The sequence below is a fragment of the Fundulus heteroclitus genome, chromosome 16 (assembly GCF_011125445.2).
Source record: "Fundulus heteroclitus isolate FHET01 chromosome 16, MU-UCD_Fhet_4.1, whole genome shotgun sequence".
NCBI lineage: Eukaryota > Metazoa > Chordata > Actinopteri > Cyprinodontiformes > Fundulidae > Fundulus > Fundulus heteroclitus.
In genome coordinates, this window is record NC_046376.1 from 15,874,399 (window position 1) to 15,893,188 (window position 18,790).

General features: G+C 40.8%; 1 protein-coding gene across 3 annotated transcripts in view; it reads right to left on the minus strand.

The window, feature by feature from the left end:
- LOC105937323 (dedicator of cytokinesis protein 7) overlaps positions 1 to 15,258 on the minus strand; it is a 38,563-nt gene extending 23,305 nt beyond the window's left edge. For all 3 annotated transcript variants that reach the window (XM_012878567.3, XM_012878566.3, XM_012878565.3), the window contains exons 1-14: positions 15,066 to 15,258; positions 11,581 to 11,668; positions 7,735 to 7,916; positions 7,467 to 7,535; positions 7,263 to 7,389; positions 6,680 to 6,892; positions 5,335 to 5,420; positions 5,135 to 5,201; positions 4,744 to 4,893; positions 3,489 to 3,569; positions 3,119 to 3,275; positions 2,868 to 2,998; positions 389 to 482; positions 110 to 272 (exon numbers count right to left, since the gene is read on the minus strand). In XM_012878567.3, coding sequence (XP_012734021.1) covers positions 110 to 272; positions 389 to 482; positions 2,868 to 2,998; positions 3,119 to 3,275; positions 3,489 to 3,569; positions 4,744 to 4,893; positions 5,135 to 5,201; positions 5,335 to 5,420; positions 6,680 to 6,892; positions 7,263 to 7,389; positions 7,467 to 7,535; positions 7,735 to 7,916; positions 11,581 to 11,668; positions 15,066 to 15,115 — 1,658 coding nt within the window. In that variant the 5' untranslated portion in view covers positions 15,116 to 15,258. The remainder of the gene's footprint in view (positions 1 to 109; positions 273 to 388; positions 483 to 2,867; positions 2,999 to 3,118; positions 3,276 to 3,488; positions 3,570 to 4,743; positions 4,894 to 5,134; positions 5,202 to 5,334; positions 5,421 to 6,679; positions 6,893 to 7,262; positions 7,390 to 7,466; positions 7,536 to 7,734; positions 7,917 to 11,580; positions 11,669 to 15,065) is intronic.
- Positions 15,259 to 18,790: the final 3,532 nt, after the last annotated feature.

Consider the following 18,790-nt stretch of genomic DNA (forward strand, 5'->3'; position numbering starts at 1 on the left):
ATCACACAAGAGCAAGCAAGCACGCAGTGAGTGGCTGAACGTGTATTTGCTTACAACCAGAGGTCAAGCCGCTGCCCGCATATGCGCCTTTAATAGTTAAAACGCTCACCTGTAGGTGGTGTGCGGCGTGTACACATTGCGAGCAGGGAACTCCAGCACCTCTTTGGTCGGCCGGACACGCAGGTCAGGGTAAGGTTTCACGTGAAGCAGTTCCGGTGACAGACAATAATGCGGCGAGTCCGGCGCTGGAGATATGTCGATTTTCAACTGAGCTGCAGGCCACGATAAATAATGGATGGATGGACACAAAAGAGGAGATTAAATTAATACGCAAACCTGTCAGAAACGTTTACGTGCAAATCGTCACGGCGAAGTACATCGGGGTTACCTGTGATGGGCCTGAGCCGTCGCAGAACGGAGGACGGCCGACGCATATCTGCCAAGAACTTGTAGAGATCCTCATCACTCAGTCTATCACCCTCCTTGGTATGCACAGAAAGAGAAGAGGACCCAATTATTAGACAAAAAAGTATCAAACTATACATTAAATTCAGAACATATTTAAAAAACATTCATTCTAACAAAAGTCCAATCAAGTTATGTTAGGATGGCTATTTATCTTATAGAAGCTATGTTTGTTTTTCACTGACTTGACAGTCTATCTAAGCCGTAGTTTTGCCAACGCGGCACGCTGACAGAAGAGGAAGGAAAGAGGCTGAGCCCAAGCTGATAAATGTCAGGAGTGAGTTATAACTCTGTTGTGTCAGGAAACCAAGGCTTACAGATGAGACCGCAGGAGACTAGCAGCATAATGGTGCTGCTTCTTTCACAAAATCTCTTCTGTTTTTTTCTTCTTCTTCAAGAAGTCCAAATGGTTTGGGTTACTGCATTGGTATATTTAAGTCGAAGCACTCACAAAGCGTATCTTCAGAAAGGACTGTGATCAAATGTGCAAAAATGGAGAAACTGTTGCCACAGCAGTTTATTTTAACATTTAACAGCAAACAATATATTTTATTCAAACAGTTCAAAGTAAAATATTAACCCATGATTTATCATAGTTCAAAATACAGTGTGCAGGGTTGAGTAAACAGAAACGGGTGACCTATCTGAGCAAAAGTCACCATGAATTAAACAAATTTTATTGTAATATTTAATAAAATCAATCAAAATATAACATTTGGATGTTTTATTTTTAGGATATTTTTTTTCCAGTTAACAGACAAAAAACTGAAACATTCACTGTATCCTGGTTGTTTTATGATTCCATCCTTTTGATGAGCCAAACCAGAGAAAAGAGAGGGAGCAGTGGAGAAAAAGAGCAACAGATATTTCCATCACATTTGGACAAATGACAAAAATTAGACGATAAAACAGATAAGACAATTTCACAGTCTGCCACTGTTCAAATGCAAACCCTTCACACTTAGAGCTCTACCTCTGGCTCAGATGCGAGTTCATTAATTTAACATTAGCCATGTTTACATGCACAAAATTTCACAGTCGGATTTAAAAAAAAAAGTAGCAGGATTGTACCGTAACATGGTTTAGTTCTTTATCGCTGTTAACAAAACTGAAAATGACCACAGTTTGGGAACTTTGATTTATTTAATTCTCAGCAAAAAATAACTGATAATTAGACTGTATTTTCACATGTAAATAACCTGAGAATATTAATGCTGTTGTACGCAAACAGAAAATGTTTCTGATCCATGCAGAATCACGAACAAAGCAGATATTTTCCAGATTCTTTAACAAAAACGGACGTGCGCAGAACGCTGTGATCGAAAAGTCACAGAGCCATCTCAAATTAGTTTGAAATGTTCTAAAAGTCCTAATCTCAATTAAGAGAGCCGTATAAACCGCACGCTTACAGAAAACACTGGGAGACCAAGGACTGACCCAGAGCACAGATCAGCTGGTTTGGAAAAGTTAATCAGAGTAATGGAAAAAGTTTTACAGAAGACAGAAAAGACAACAAAACATAAGTCTACAATTCTAACAGGGCTTTAAGAAACTGGAGATAATGTAATGATTAACTGCATAAACTTCAACCTTAAAGAACTAAACTGGTCTTATTTTAATTCAGCTTACTTCTATATTTGTAGGTCATTAGTTTAGCACTCTAAAATTGTTAGGCAGAATAGAAACTTTTCTCCCAGTTGCTGCTCACAACCAAAATAACTTTTTAACTTAGAATGAGAAAAGCGAGACGATTGGCTGAACTAAAAATTATTTCTTTTAAAAACAGCAGACAATATTGAGCAAAGGGATATCATGGGTTTACATTTCTATTTTGATTTCCTAATTTTAAGGAATACCTTTCCATCTATATACAATGTACAATACAATTTTATTAAATACCAACTTATTAAAAGTACAGCTGAGTTCAAAGTTATTCATACTCCTGGCAGACTTGATTTTACCAACATGTTCCTTTTAACTTGGAGAAATATTAATGTTTTGGTCTGGGCTTGTCAGAGTCCTGACTTTAATTTCATAGTGAGTCTGTGGAGTGAGCTAAAGATTATAGTGATGGAAAGAAGTCCTTCTATCCTCAAAGACTTAGAATTCATCACCAAAGATATATTGTCGAAAAAACAACAGGTTGGTTTAGCAAGAAGGATTTGATTGCTCTCGTGCCAATCAAGCTTTTTTTATGTTTATGTCAAAGAGTATTCATCATTTTCAACACGCCAGTTTTTAATGAAATGACCATTTATCTGCAACACACTTGTTGGTTAAATAAAAATTATTTTAAATATAAATCTACCAGATGAATGAATAATTTTGGACTTAACTGTGTTATATTTAACAATCAACTTGTGTTTACAAGCCCAGGACAATACTGTTGCGTCGAGTCTGACCTGTTTGAAGAAGTTGGTGACCGTAAGCGTCGCTGGGCGAAAAGTGGCAAAGTTACACATCTCGTCCCCGACGCTCATCCTCTCAAAACCCTTCTTCTTTTTCTCATTCCAGGTCCCGTGGCTCTTTCGTTCTAGCAGAAGGACAAATCATGTTAATACATGCGGATACTTCTCTCTTAAAAAAGGGAAGAGACTGTGCACATATCAGAATTGGAGGTCTGTGAAAATGGGGATGGTGGGGTAAACGGTACCAGAGTCAGAGTCTGGGTCAGAGCGATCAAGACCTCCAACAGTGCTGACGATGTTGAGGAGGTGAATGGCTGTCCAGGCAAAAGGCATGCGGAAACGTCCAAGACGAGTGCACGCCTGCTCCGCCTGGAGACGGAGCTTCTCCAGCTTTTCCTTGTGCTGATGTGGAACAAGAGCGGTTAAAGTATGCTCAAAGGACACATAAATGCTGCCTGCCAAGACCTTTTTGCAACGGCTAAACATTTGGCAAACTAAAGAGGACAGTGGACATTGCAAATCATCCAGACAGAAATTGAGTAATATCTGTAGCTAAACTTTCAAAAAGGTCCAATGTGTATGTATGCTGGCTGCGACACCCTTTGGCTCCGTTACCTTTGAGGAATCAGACTCTTTCATGACCATGTAGGGTTCACAGCACTCGCCAATATCTCCCTGCTGAAGAACTTTTTCAAGCTGGAATGGATTTCAGACACAGGATTGTCAATAAAAGACAAAGATTTCTCACATACAGTCGGACACGCCTGCAATTATTCGTTGTTTACTAGGAAAGGTTCCCATATTGATGTCTAATCTTGTTTTAAATAATCTCTGGAAAAGGTAGCGATTTACTGCAGGTAACTATCAAAAGTAAAACAGCAACTTTGTTTTTGCTAATTAAACAAATGACCACAACAAAAATGCAGAGTCTAATTTTTTTTTTTTTTGCACACCCGCACTCTAAAAGCTACGGCTTGAGTAACTTCAGCGAGATGCTTCTTGTTGCCATCTACAAATCTGTTTTCGTTTCTCTTCAAGCATCCCTGAAACGGGATACTCATGTGTCAGCTGATATGAGGTTCTTCTTGTTAGATGCTATATTTGGCTCACTCCAAGCACACCCTCCATTGGGGTGTCCAAATAATTAAATTTTAGACTCATCTGTCAAAAGAACATTACTCCAAAAGTCCTGGCTCTTGTTCTCTCATGCAAACTTGAGTCTGAACTTTTTTTTTTTTTTTTTAGACAACCACCAATTAAATGTAATCTTGAGCTGTCTTTCTCACGACACACAGATTTAATTTTATATCAATAGCCGCTAGAGCTTGCTCAAGCCACCTTTTAGCATCTTACGGACACACTGTGGTATGTTGGCAGCTTTTCTGAACCTCGTCCACTTATAGACAATTTTCCATACAAAGGAACGGCTGTTTTCAAATTCTTTTTTAGACTTCTTTAATTTAATTCTTCTTCTGAATGCCTCAGAAAGCGTGTTTGATCTTACCACGGTCTTCACTCTCACATTACTGAAGAGGAAGACACCAAAATAAAATAGTCAAGGTGTAAACATCCTTCAAAACGCTGAGCATCAAATTTCTAAAGAAGTCACGATTTTTAGTGGGTTTTAGCTAGAATACATGTGGGTGGTCCTAATTATTTTTTTAATTACATTTTACAGAAACATTAAAAAGCTCCTCTCCTCCGTTTTAATTACAGAGTTACATTATATGAAATCTCTCAGTATTGTTAAAATTGTTATCTAATATATGTATATCCAACTGTGTGGAAAAGAAACACGCTGTTATAGGGTGTTCTAACTCTTTTCCTACAACTGTGCCATTTTAATTTGATTTAGATTAACTCTCTGTACCTTAATGACCAAGAAGATATCAGGAGAAGGGTATGTGATGGAGAAAATGGCAGAACGAGCCAGCGTGGATATAACTATGTGAGACGTATGGGGCTTCAGCAGTCCCTTCATCTGATCCGAGTTAAGGTCGAAGTAAAAATTCTCTGAGATCTGTCGGAGAAAAGATAAGTGGGAAACAGGGAGGGAGGGGGCAGGGAAAGATGATAATGGAAATGTGCGTCAGAGAAATTTAATAGAATTTCGCCCAAGTGATCTTAACTAAATAAAAAACACTTAGACCTTTTAGACAGAAGGGAAATTCAATTAGTCAAAAATGAGCTCAGAATTACAAAGTGGCCTCACTCAGCTTTATTGACTGTGGAAATAGTGAAACACAAAAATAAACACGTACCTTTTTCTTTTCCTTAATGTCATAAAGCGCAAGCGATCCAAATATTGGCTCAATTTCAATTTCAAATCTGAAAAAAAAAAAAAAAAACATTAATACAAACTCACATAAAAGTCGTACTGCGGTGCCGTCATAATGATTTGGACAATAAGAAAAAGAATGAGGACATAAACATAGGGTTTTATGTTCCTCATGTTTCTCACTTCAGTGACAAACACTTGACCATAATCCTCTGGCCACAGTGTTCTTTGGGCACCTCGGGTAGAGAACACTTCTCCACTGCTTCATCCTGCCACAGAGCACAACAAAAACCCACAGACAGAGGTAACATTCACACAGACGTCATGGCAATGTCATGGTAGACAAACAGCGATCTGTACGCAGACATAAAGAAACACAGATCAGAAGAGAGGAAGGAAGACACAAATAACTATTGAGGGGGGGAAAAATAGCAAACAGTTCATTTTGAGAGTAGATCTGAAATAAGGGTTTACATTGTGGTCACAAAAATCTGTGAACAATATAGCCCTTATGTTTCAACCACAGCCACAAGTGTTCGCCATCATTATCCTTTCATTTTTAAGGCCCCGTGCATAACGACAACTGTTTCTTGGTTAAAACCAAGTACACCCAAATGGCGAGCGTTTTTCTCTGATTAGCGTTTCATGATTTCAAAACAGGTTCCAGGGATGGATGGATCGTCTACACAGGAAAAAACAGACTCTGCCTGTAAGGTGAAGCCTTGGTGCATATGCAGCATGACTCCATGAAATAAATGGCCACGCCCACAGCGCAACGGATGCCGACCAGTTTAAAAACCACAGTTGTGGTTTTATTACTCGGTCCCCTGAAGCAACAGTCGGGCCTCGTCGTACGTACGTCCATGAAAAGACGTACCAGCCTCTGTTGTTCTAAAAGTTTATTTAGTGGTGGCGCCTTTTTAAGCAGCGAGTGTCTGTACGCATGCGGACATTGAGTTTCAAAAGAACACACGGCCTACTAGTGACCTGGCAGGGAAATCAGAGTTTCTAATAGCATGTGGTGCCCGAAAATTACAATTAAAAGGTTGTGATGTAGACGCATTAACAGAAGCAGAAAAACAACCCCGTTTTGTTTGCATCACTGCCATGTGCTCAGGGCCTAAGGCCTCGATTTGGCTGGCTAGGCAAGCAGTGGAGCATCGTCCTGTGTAGAAATAAGGGCCTTTTTGAGAGATACTGACTTTTCTGGCACCGTGTCTTTTACAGTTGATTTTAAGTCCATCTCCAAAAAAAAAAGGTGCAACTTATCTTTAATACCACCGTAAATAGGTTTCACCCTTCTTTGCCTCAGTCCTGCCTCTAGGTCTCTATGCATTGTAACTACACATATTGTGCAAAGCATTGTATTTTTTTTTTTTGTATAGCATATAAAAGTATACATTTTATCTCAGTTGAACACATCCAAAAATGCCAAAGCCTTGTACTTATTTGATAAAGCATTACAGTGTCTGTACGTGGCTATTACATAGGTTTGGATTTAACCTTTACCAGCTACTTCCGCACAAACCTCATCAGGGGGAGGGTACAAGCCAAGCAGGTCGCTGTGGCGCCCCTGGGAGCGTGCCTCGGTGTTGTTACGGTCCATATCCTCAGCAGCTGTTTGCTCCAGCACGGAGGGGAGCAGGACATCCGGCGAGGAGTTCTTCAGGTCAAAGATGCTGGAAGCCCAGCTGCCTCGGGGGGTCTCGTAGAGGCTGACTGACCTCCGTTTTGAGTCATCCTGAAGAAAACACAGGAGGGGAGGGCTGAGATGAGCTTTCCTTCCCTCCCAAGAACAGATGTGCGGCAATGCTAAAGATCTGCTATGTTACCCAAATATACGGATATATAGGAAGCATGAAGAATTAATGAGGGAACAACTAAAGCCACTTATCCATAATGTACGCTGAGCTGTAAACAGCTTACATTGCTCTTAGGCATTTATTATGGAAGACTATCAGATTCATCTCTTCATCCGGGCATGAAATTATGGAAACCTAAGAGGAGGGATTGCTTCCTTTTCAGCTCCTGGCAACACTTAACCTCGCTTATGACTGAAATGGCGTCTGAGCGTTTAAACTAGCGGCGCTCCGAACATCCCTATCAGCTACCTGGTCGTCCTGGCGATCATGCGCAGCAGCCTCGTCCAGCTCAAAGGTTTGTTTGACCAGCCCCCGCTGCCTCTCTCTCTGTCGCTCGGAGTTGTGAGGGGAGTAAGCGGTGCTGTAGTGTTGAAATCTGGAAGGGAGACGACGAAAATGTTGAAACAGCGACAGGACGAAACTGACTCAGCAACAGCGAGGGCAGCCGCTTACTTTCTATGAATGACGAGCCAGTCATCTGTGTAGACTGCCAGGGCATCTCTCACTTTGGGATCTAGTGAGCTACATAGAAAGAAATAAAAAAAAAAAATACTTGAATAATTGAGCGACATGTGCTTTTATTATTTATATGTTCACGTCGTGTCTGAGAGAAAGGCTTTGTTCTTCCTGCTAGTAATGCCCGGCTTCCATTACGGTGGAGCCAATGCCGCTTGTGCAGTAAGGTACGGATTTGTAGAAAACACAAGGAGCTGTGACTTACTCCTCCTCTTCCTCAGGCATAGGCGGCTCCAGTGTAGTGCACTCTTTGTCCAGCTGGAGGAGCTCCAGGTCGTCCTGGGGAAACTCCATCAGCTGTCGGAGGGGGCCAGCCTCCACCCCAGGAGCGTGGCTGCTCACATATTCTTCAAAGTCCACGGGTTCGACCACCTCCGTCAGGGGCAGCTGTCAGGGAACATCAGGTTATGTGCCCATCGCTTAGACATGATCGTCAAGACAATTAGAATGTGATCAGCAGAATCCGAAAGACAAGCTCAATATTCAAGACTTCCAGCCGGCAAACAGTTATAAGAAATTAGGTGTACTGATAATGCTAAAGCAATAATCACCATTTTTAGCCCCTTAGCGTGAAGATTTTAGAACATATCTGTCTAAACTCAAAGGATCAAGAAGTTTAATAAGGTAATATCAAAATGTATATAAATTGGCAATATACTATTGTTCTCATATTAAATGTTAAAAAAACATATGTAAAAATATTTGTATACATTTTTAGGTCCATCGCAACTAATCTTTATTCATGAAGTGGCCTTTTATATGTTGCATCTTTATGAATCTCTAATCTTTCCTGCAAATGTAGCAGCTATTTTTGTTACTGCTCTGTTTGTGGGGAGAGGCCCCTGGTTGCGGGTCTGCAGGCTTGGTGCGTGCTCGTGAGCAAGGCAGAGTTCGGCTCCAGTCCCTGGTCGGCTCCGTTCAAGCTGTAGTATTGAAAACTAGTGCAGCGCTGTAAAAAATGTATTTCCTCCTTACAATTTTTTTTTGTCAAAAATGTTTTAGATCATCAAATACATTTTTAAATAAAACAAAGGTAATCATAGTAAATGCAATATGAACTTTTCAAATGAGGATTTTATGTATCAGAGAGGGAAATAAACCTAACCAGTGTCACTGTGTGAAAAAAAAAAATTCAAGTAAATAAATAACTGTGCCCCCCTGGGCAGCAGGAACTGTTTTAAGCCTTGGTTCAACTGCGATGAATTGTGGCCCAATCTTCTTGCAGAAATGTTTTACTTCCACCACTCTGGAAACTTTTTTGAGCATGAACGGGCCTTTGGTCTTTGATGAGGCAACTCCAGAACCTTCATTTTGGTTAAACCCGTGGAGTGAGGTGGCTTGTGGTGTGCTTTGGATCACTGTCCTGCTGCATAATCCAGCACCACTTGATCTTAAGGTCACAAACTAATGGCTGGACATTCTCCTCTTGAACTTTCTGGTGGAGAGCAGAATTTATGAATCCATCAGTTACAGCAAGTCAGGACCATGAAGAAGTATTTTTTTTGTTTTGTTTTTCTTTTCTTAGGGCCTTTATGTTCTCTTCGGTCAGCAGCGATTGAGGCCTTGGTCCTCTACATGACTACCATTCTTACCCAATTTCTTTCTTAATGTTGAGTTATACATAGTGAACTGAACAGAGCAAAGCTCTAGATGTTGTTCTGGGTTCTTTTATGACTTCCTGGATCAGTCATCAATGACTCTTGGATTAGATCTAGTAAGCCAACCCCTCCTGGCCAGGTTCACTGCTGTTCCGCATATTCTCCATTTGTGGATACTGGTTCTCTGTGGCTCACGGAAACACAACGCCTTATAAAAGGCCTTGTAACCCTTGCAACACTCATTTGCTCTTGAATTTCAACCCTTTACAAATTGAAAGATGCCTTTAACTTTATTTGTTTTAGACTACTTTTTGTTGTTAGACAGGTTCTACCCCAGTGAATTTTTGTTTCTGCATGTCAGGCAATATTCAGGCCTGAACAAAATTTTAATCATTTGCCTAAAACATGTGGTATAACGTTTAATTCATGATTAAACGAGGGGGGACAATTATATTTTCACAGTGCCAAGTTGGTTTCAATAGTGGTTTTCGCTCATAAATAAAACAATAATTTAAAAATAGCAAGCTGCAGTTACTCTGGTTACCTTTACATAGTATTAGAATTGTTTAATGATCTAAAACATTTAAAGTGTGACTTTAAACCAAAAACAGAGGCAAAACACATAAGGGAGCAACTACTTTTTTCACTTTGTAACAAAGGTTTTCAAAAGCCTAAGGAGTATGGGATTAATTCAAGATAGATGAGGAAAAAATGAAGGGTTTGGATGCTCGACAAGGTTTATTTGCATACCGCTGCAGCTGTAAGATGAGTTGACAGAAAAAAACAAAGTGGCCACAATGTTTTTCAAGCTCCTCTATACAGTTGTCTGTCTGCAACATTTGCCCCTGAATAAATGTTTGAGGACACTTACAGACCCGAATCGGAGCCCATTTTTGATTGTTTAATTCTGTCTGCATGCGAAAATGTGCAGGTTTGGTGAAGCCTGGCGCCTCTGTTTTTATCCTGCCGATTTTAAAAACATTTCATTCTGTGGATCACTGATTTACATTACAGGATAGGATATCTCCTGTACGCCTCTATAGACAGTGACGTGCGCCATTGCTATACATTGAGTCTTGTCAACAAAACCATGCTGTTCTAATGCGGAATGAGCACGCATCTGGCAAAAAAAAAAAGGTTGTGACGCTCTGAATTCGTATCTGTTTTTGAATAAAAATGTGTCTAAAATTAAAGCTGAGAAAAGTGCAGATGTCATGATACATAAAAATATGTACACTCCCTAAACATAAATACATATGCAGTGTGGGAACTTTGCAATTTCTGTGTTGACAGTTACACCTACTGTGCTAAAAAAAGAAAGAAAGAAAAATTGGCATGTTGTTATTGAACAGCTCAAGCTGCATTATTGTATTACAGTTTGTTGGTTTCTGATCTTGAAGCTGAAATTTCTAAACTGATACAGGCTAAAAAGAGTTTCATGGGCTGACTTGCCTGCTGTGTACCGCTTAATTAAAAAATAAAATCAGCCGGGTTGGGTATCTGCCTCACTGCAGCTCCCATACTAAGAGCAGACAACCCCTCGCGTCCCGGCCATCAGAGCAGCGCAGAGACAGAGAGAGAGAGAGCTGAAGGGGAAAGGAGGAGCAGAGAGCGAGATAATAAAGAAGCTCAGGTCAGCTGTAAATTTATATTTGTTCATAATGGAGGAAGTAAGACACAAACACTGGAGTCATTAAGTCAAAACGCAGGCATGGCCTATCCAGCACAACTAGTTTAAAACCTATTTCTTTAATGCTGAAAGGTCCAGAAATCCAGATTCTGTGTACCCTTCATAAACTCCACTAAGAAATTACAATTAATGCATAGTGACATTATTGTATTATCTTCTTTTATTTAACCAAGTAAAAGGTTTTGTTTTAGTATTTTAAACACTGTACGACTCTTCACTGCCGCACTGCTTAGTTCATTTCTTGAATTTCTCAAACTTGGTATTCCGTGTCAATTAGAGCAACATGTCACTGTACTTGTAAAAGTTTATTGGCCTTTAAACAGAACCCGTTTGTGTACTTCTGAGGCTGGTTCTGCTTCTGCAGCAGTCATAGTAATGGCGCCTCTGTACAATGCCGTAGTCACATAATGTCCAAATCAATAATATATATCAGTGGTGTAGATGATGTTTAAATCTAAACAAATGAAATAAAAGTCATTTGCGTTTTAACCAATGTTGCGTCAGGATAATTATCTTTAAATGGCTAAATAAGTAAAGCTTTTCCTTACATTGTTTGTTACGCATTAATTAAAATCTAAAGAAGCTTCCTTGACATTATAAGGATATTTTCCAAAACAAACTTCCCACTAAACCCAATCTTTATTGTATCCAAATGTTATAAAGTAACTCAAAAGTTAGAAGAATCTCCTTGTAGGTCTTGTAAAACGCGTCTTAGAAAAATGTCAGCCTGTAAATCTGGCATGTTAATTACAGGGTGGCTTACAGAGTGATGAGCTCCTCCTCGTTTCTTAGACAGCTGAGGTGAGCCATAGTCTCTGGTCACTTGTTTTCTGACCTCTGCTGCAATTGTCCTGGGAGAAAAAAAAACAACAAATTGTTTTAAAAAGAAAAAAGAAACAGGACATCTGGTGTCAGTTAAGCGTTCAGAAGGCATACCAAGGTCTTAAAACGAGTCAAAACCAGTAAACATTTCTGCCACACAATTCCCACAGTTTTACAGTCCTTTTAATAAAACACCAGAGAAAAGAGCTTGATGAAGCATTGACACGCCACTCTTCACTCCCCCTCGTATCGCTGCTCACTGCTCGTCAGCTGGCTAAGAGGTGGCTCATATGCTTTTTCTTTGCTCAGTAACAGGCAAATCTGGTTCCTTTGAAACATTGCAAAAAAAAAAGCAAACACAGAAGAAAGGAGTGCCATTTCCATTCCACTCATCCTTGTAATTAAAATAAGCTATGAGCAGCATGTCTGTTAAAAACAACACATTTTGATAGCCTGACATATCAAGCAAATATTAACAGTTGGTTGTAATCCCAGTATTACGCTGTAAAGTGCATAAAAGCACAAATAAATGTTGAATATTCAGCAAAGTATTCAGTATCATGATTTATTTATCATGATACTGTGAGAATTTCATACTTATCCATACTGATGCCTGCGCCTGATCTGGAGGCAAAACAATTTAGCTTTTATATATATTTTTTTAAATTGGTACATTTAAATTTGTCCAAAATTACTATGCTAGCATATGCATGTTTGAAATGTTTTTTAAAAAGAAGTAAATCTTTTTTTTTTATATATTTTTTTTTTTAGAAGGCCAATTTTTTAAGGCCAATACCTATACAGCTTATTCTGCCATCAGTCTAACTGATGCCCGATTTGTGCTGTTGACTGATCCTTGAGGCCGACATTGTTTTTTTCTTCCTCCGTTTACACGATAAAAATGACCGATAACAAATGTTACACAAGTCTCAAAACTTGCGTTCAAACCCGCTAATATTACCGTATTTTTCGGACCATAAGGCGCACCGGATTATAAGGCGCACTGTGATTTAACGTCTCTATGTCCACACATTGAATTAACTTACTTGGTTTATTGTTGCTAGCGTACTCCGCGCGCGGGCTGCTTTACATTAATGCACTTCTAGTTTAGACGTTACAGTCAGGCAGTCTTGCAGACATTTTTGCCAACCGATCAGGTAGTCACACAGTGTACCGTGACGCCCCAAATATCCATTGAGCGGAGCAGCTTCATTGCTTACCAAAGTCGTACTTACACATTTTAACAAATCGGTTAGTAAGCACAACTGTAATCATATACAAGGTGCACCATCGGTTTTTGAGAAAATTGAAGGATTTTAGTTGTGCCTTATAGTCCAAATAATATGGTAACAATCAGCTTCAGACCACAGTTTGAGAGGTACACAGATAAAACGTGCGTCAAGGCTGTTACAGCAGCGCCTTGCTCTCACTTAAAGAACGCGTCACAGCGAAAAAAAAACACTGACCACTGTTTCAGAGTACGGACATTGTTTTATCTAAAGTTAGATGCTGTACGCATGTTGATTGTTAATTTTTTTTTTACGTGGCTGCATGATTTTCGATGGGAATGGACACACGCACAGCAGTGGCAGCTCGCCAGCTGGAGATCAGACGTGGGTTTTTAGACACAGAGGCAGACACACACCGCTGCTCCCTCCCGCTCACAGAGACAGACTTTGAAAAAGGCCAGACACAGCTAAATTAGACAGCTAAAACTGCATCAAAAAGTTGAAAATGTAACCTTGTTGTTGGCACCGAGCCTTGCGTTACCAGCCGCTCTCTGCCAGGGATGGAGCGGCAAAGTATCTAGAGGTATGGCGACAGAACGCGCTAACGGATCGGCGGACGCGCGCACATATCAGCCAATACCGATAAAGTGGGTGGGGGAAACGCAGATATCGCCCCGGCCGATGTATCGATCGACCTCTACCTATTTATGAAGCACTTTTCAGTAACAAGACGATTGAAAGTGCTGTGCAACATAAACAAAACAAACAGAGGAAGGAAAAGCATTACAGAGGCGGATGGAAAACATTACAGAGGCAAGCACATTGCATTGGAGCAGCAGCTGCAGGTCAGAGGCTGTATTAGACAAGTTGCACTACAAACATCAACATCAACATTTAAAGGCAGCTCTGAACAAATAGGTTTTTAACCTTGATTTACAGGAGCTCAGGGTTTTCGGCACTTGTACAGTCCTCCGGGAGAGGAATAATACATGAATCTGTCCGTCTACAGTACACAGAAGCATCCTCTATGAGCCAAGTCCTTTTTTTTTTCCAGTGCAGGACAGCAGCTGTTGCAGCTTAAAGACAAAGCAGGAGAAAGCCCAATCCTCTCAGGGACAACAAGCAGCTGCTCCTTCAGATGTGCAAACTCTCTTGCTTCACTCATACATAAAGCGTCCTCCCTTTAACACAAGGATATCAGCTATTACCAGGCGAACAAAATGACGTTGTTTTTCTTTCTTTTTTTTATAGATATATAAAATGAAGTGTAAGACTTTTCATCATGGACTTTATGGAGCAGCTCTGCGTCATTCAAAAAGTGTGGAGGGAAAATAACAACCTGCACAAACCCATTTAAAAACAGGAAAAAGGAAAGCCAAGGGCTGCTAAGGCAACAGCCAAAGCGGGCTTTCCCACCCTTTCCTGCATCCGGGACAAAACAATGGTCTTGGACCTACTACAGGAGGCAGAATCTGTAGAATGCAATGGGGGAGACTTTTATATTATGTGCCGCATCAACCCACCTCCTGGTGCAGCCCTGACTCCAGTTTGACGAAGCTACAGTACTCTTAATTCTGGGGGGTATTGCCCCTATTATGAGGATTTTGCCTTGTTGCTTCTTTTATGACATGCTCTTGGAGGAAATTTCTGTCTTTGTTTTGTTTTTTAATGCACAAAGAAAACGCATATGTTTGTAAACGCAGGCCGAATACAAACATTAATTTGAAGAGCAAGCACAGCCTAACGCGAGTTAGTTGCACACATTAGCTGACATGGCTGAGCAGATTTTTATTATATTTATTTTTCAACAGCCAACAAGTGTAGAAATACTAGATCTGCACTCAACGGGGCACTTTTTTGCTGCCTAACTCGACATTATGGTCCTCCCAAACGACACAGAGCAGCAGCAGAGGGGCTCTCTGCAGCACAGCGGCTCCGGCTCACCAGAGTGGCTCTTGACGCGCCGCCGTAACGCCTGTCAAACAGGTTATTAACGCCGGTGAAGTATCTGGGAGCGCCGCCTGCTTCACTTAACCCTTGTTTTTGATTCAATCAGACGCGTTTTAAACTAAACCCATAATATAGCCTTGCGGATCCTAGCATGGTTGCTATGCGTGCGCGCTCGGTCCAGCCGGGGGGGTGGAGGAGGTCACTGATCGGAGTAGCTGTTGAACAATAACTTCTGCCTCAGTCTCACCGGTTGATTTTATGGGCGAACGCCCTCCTCTCGCACGCCGACGATGTCATTTCTCGGCCTCCATGTAAAGAAGGGCTTCAAAAGTCAAAGTGAAAGTGTTCTCCGCTCCCGTCGCGGCTCCGCCGAGTCCCGTTGTGCGTCGGATGGGATGCGGACCTCTTCCTTCTCCACGCCAGGACCAAAGGAACCCTCCTTGTTCCTCCTAGTGGCCGGGAGCCGGGGGCGGCCGTGGGCGTCAAGCCGAGGAGGAGCGACACAGAGACTACATCCGGTGAACTTTCAAGAATAAAAATAAAATGTCCTTCTTGCGTCTACACCGCCACGTCGTCTTGTTCGCCGCTAAACAAACCAAACCACAGCAACAAACGTTATGTAGGATGTTTTGAATATTACGCAAAGGCTCTTTTTTTATTATTATTATTAATAATTCAAATTAAACAGTGCACCTCGTGTATATAGGCACTTGGATGGATATTGTTTCTGCTATTTATGTCTGCTGCTTTGGGTGATTATATATATGCAAACTTAAAATTAAGATTCTGAAAAAATGTGAATATTACACAATCCTAATAAAAAAAAAATTGAATACAGGAATGTCCAAGGCTACACAATCAGCCACCTTGGGACCTGATGCCCTATAAATAACCACACGTCTTTGCCTGGTTTTGGTTTATTTTCTAAATGTGAATATGAAGGATTACTGACTCAATGTGTGCTTCTGTGCTTTTTTATGTCTCTGCTCTGTCTTCTCTAACCCCCAGTTGGCCGAGGCAGGTGACTGTTCATACTGATCCTGGTTCTGCTGGAGGTTTTTCCTTCCCGTTAAAGGAGAGTTTTCCTCTCCACTGTCGCTTCATGCATGCTCAGTATGAGGGATAGCTGCAAAGCCATGGACAATGCAGACGACTCTCCCTGTGGCTCTACGCTCTTTCATGAGGAGTGAATGCTGCTTGTCAAGACTCGATACAATCTATTGGGTTTCCTTAGAAACTTTTTGACCAATCTGTCTGATTTGATTGAATGTGACTTTGTAAAGTGCCTTGAGATGACGAGTGTTGTGAATTGGCACTAAATAAACAAAAATGAATTTAATTGAATAGCTATGAGGGTTTTATGTTTTTGTTCTCACTCTAGTTGCACATTTTTACTTGGAATTTCATATTAAAAAGATTTAAATTGGACTTTATGACATGCATTAACGGAATGTTTGGTGGAAGGAAAACATTTTGTAGAAAATGGATTTGCAATCAATAGGAATGAATGCGGCCTTGGGAGGACTGTGAGGCAAAACGTGTTCAAACGTTTGAAGGAAATGTACAAGGCGTGGACAAAAGCTGGAGTTATGGCTTCTCAAAAAACATATCCAAGACTTGGGCGAAACCTGTCGCATTCCTTGTCTGAGTCACTACTGTACCAGAGACAATGATAGAGGTGTTTTCTCTGAACTACTAAAAATGACTGGACTGATGCTGTAGATCAAAGTCTTCCTTACGGATAAAAGTAACTTTTGTGTTACTTTTTTCCCAGGAGAAAGAGTTGATAGGTTCATTGTGGTTTGCTTAATAAAGACTTAATTTATTCATAATGGTATGACTGTACTTGACTAGCCAGGAAAATCGCCTATAACTTAAACACTATATCTATGGCCTGTTGTCAAATATAAGAAGAAAAGAAAAGACACCAACCCCCAACAATGCTGACAAGCCAGGAGCTGCCATTAAAGCTTCCTTAACATCTCAGGAGTGCCACAGGCTGTTTGCCTCCAGGCCTCGCTGTACCTATACAGTGCAGACATCTCCTCCGGCAGGCCAACAGTTCTGCATAAAAAATACTTCATTTTTAATCAGTTTTATGTAACATTTAAAAAGTCGAGAAAAGGAATTATGGGTTTACATTAATTTTGAGATTATAATAAATATTACTTTTTGTATAATTTAGTAAGTATAAATTAGGAGCGTTACTTCACTACAGAAATAAATCAACTTTTTAATGATATTCTGATTTATTGAGTTACACGGTAACCCGTAGACTCTGTGCGAATTTGAAAGGTTATTCTTATTTCATGTGTTTTTTTTTTCTCAATATTATTTCATGCCGTCGTGACGATAACTCTATTTTCTACTCTTCACATCCGGTTGCTCTGTTCTTTTCTCAGAAGCTTGACTATCAGGTAGCCGCTGTTCTGTTTCTGTCCCACCAGCCCGAATCTCACCCGACCGGTTTAAAGAGCGTCATCGTGATAATGGCGCACACTCCCCGCAGTTTTGGGTTTCACTGGTTTCAGTTCTCTTTAGAATATAGGAAGCGAATTAAGCAGCTTACAGTTTACAGGACACCTGACCTTGGCACTTTCACTTACTGTTCGGTCAAATGAGAAGTGAGATGCGGTGCTTCTGGGGTTACTGTAATGTAACAAAGACTTGGGTGCTTTTTCTTCCAGCCTTAATCCAAATTGTTAAAACAGCGCGCAAAAACTCCCGCGAAACGCTCACTTTATTATTTTTCTATAGTTAAAAAAAAGTGTGTCAATACCACCAGCCCACCAGCAGATGGGGCTGTTCACCACAAGTGGAAATAAAAGAAAGCCTTGTCTCATTAGCAATAGGTAAAGTAATTAGTTTGCAAAATTCTCCATGTCCTACAGTATTCATATCCCATGAAAAAAAATAGTCTTATTATCTATAGCGATAAGATATGCTGCAGGTGAGCTCACGGAAAGCATGAATAATGTGAAATACCTGTAAAGGGATGCAGGATGTCAGAGCCTGTACCTTTACAGGCTTTCTCTCTGTCTTGTTTGATCAAACAAGGAATGACATTGCCAATGTATCTTTCCTTTAATAGAAGACTTGTCAGTTTATGGTAATGGCAAGTCTCGGTCTTCCCTGGCAATCACTCCAAATCCCTATGTGATCTCAGAGGAATATTATATAGCCCAAACCTTCCACCCCCCCATCTCCCCCCATACTCCACAGTCGTCCTATTCAGCACCCTGGAGAGCCGCTGCAGGTACTCAGCTGTCCTTTGTGACTCGGCTGATGAATGGCTAGAATTGTGTAGAAGATATGTGAAAGATGACGAGAGGGCAGAAAAAAATAACCTTGAATGACAGTGGCTGGGCTTTGGCTGAGCAAAGACAGACGTCTCTGGGATATATGTTCATGCGTGGAATAGCACTCAGAGCTACATCAGGGCTAGCAGTCTGCCCGCAGATGCAGCTGATGAAAATAAATGAAGCTCACGCTCTCCATCTCCTCCCTGCATAGGCACGCTTCCACCACAATAGCAAAACTCATCTTTCTTCATCTTCTTCCCACATTCAGCAAAACTATAATTTACTGCACAATTTTTTTAGGTCTGATTTTTAAAACAAAGGAATAAGAATCTTGCACCAGAAATTTTATTTTAAGTGCATATGATGCATGTCAGAAAATCACAGCCTATAGACACGTATTACTACGCATTTTTCATACTGAATTCACTTCATGCACAAGCCGTGTTTTTGAAAGAGACTGAAGCGCCGCCGCCTTCTAGAAAACCAGAGCGAGCTCACGCCTGCTTTTCTCTCTGTCCACACCTTGCCCGCTCGCTTTCTTGCCTTTCTCTTCATCGAAGGCTTTCAAATCCTAGATCGGCACTATTGTTAGAGTGCCCAGCCCCCACGGCAGTGAGAGCCCCACCACCATCACCATCACTGCTGTGTTGCCGAAGAACAAAAGAGTGAG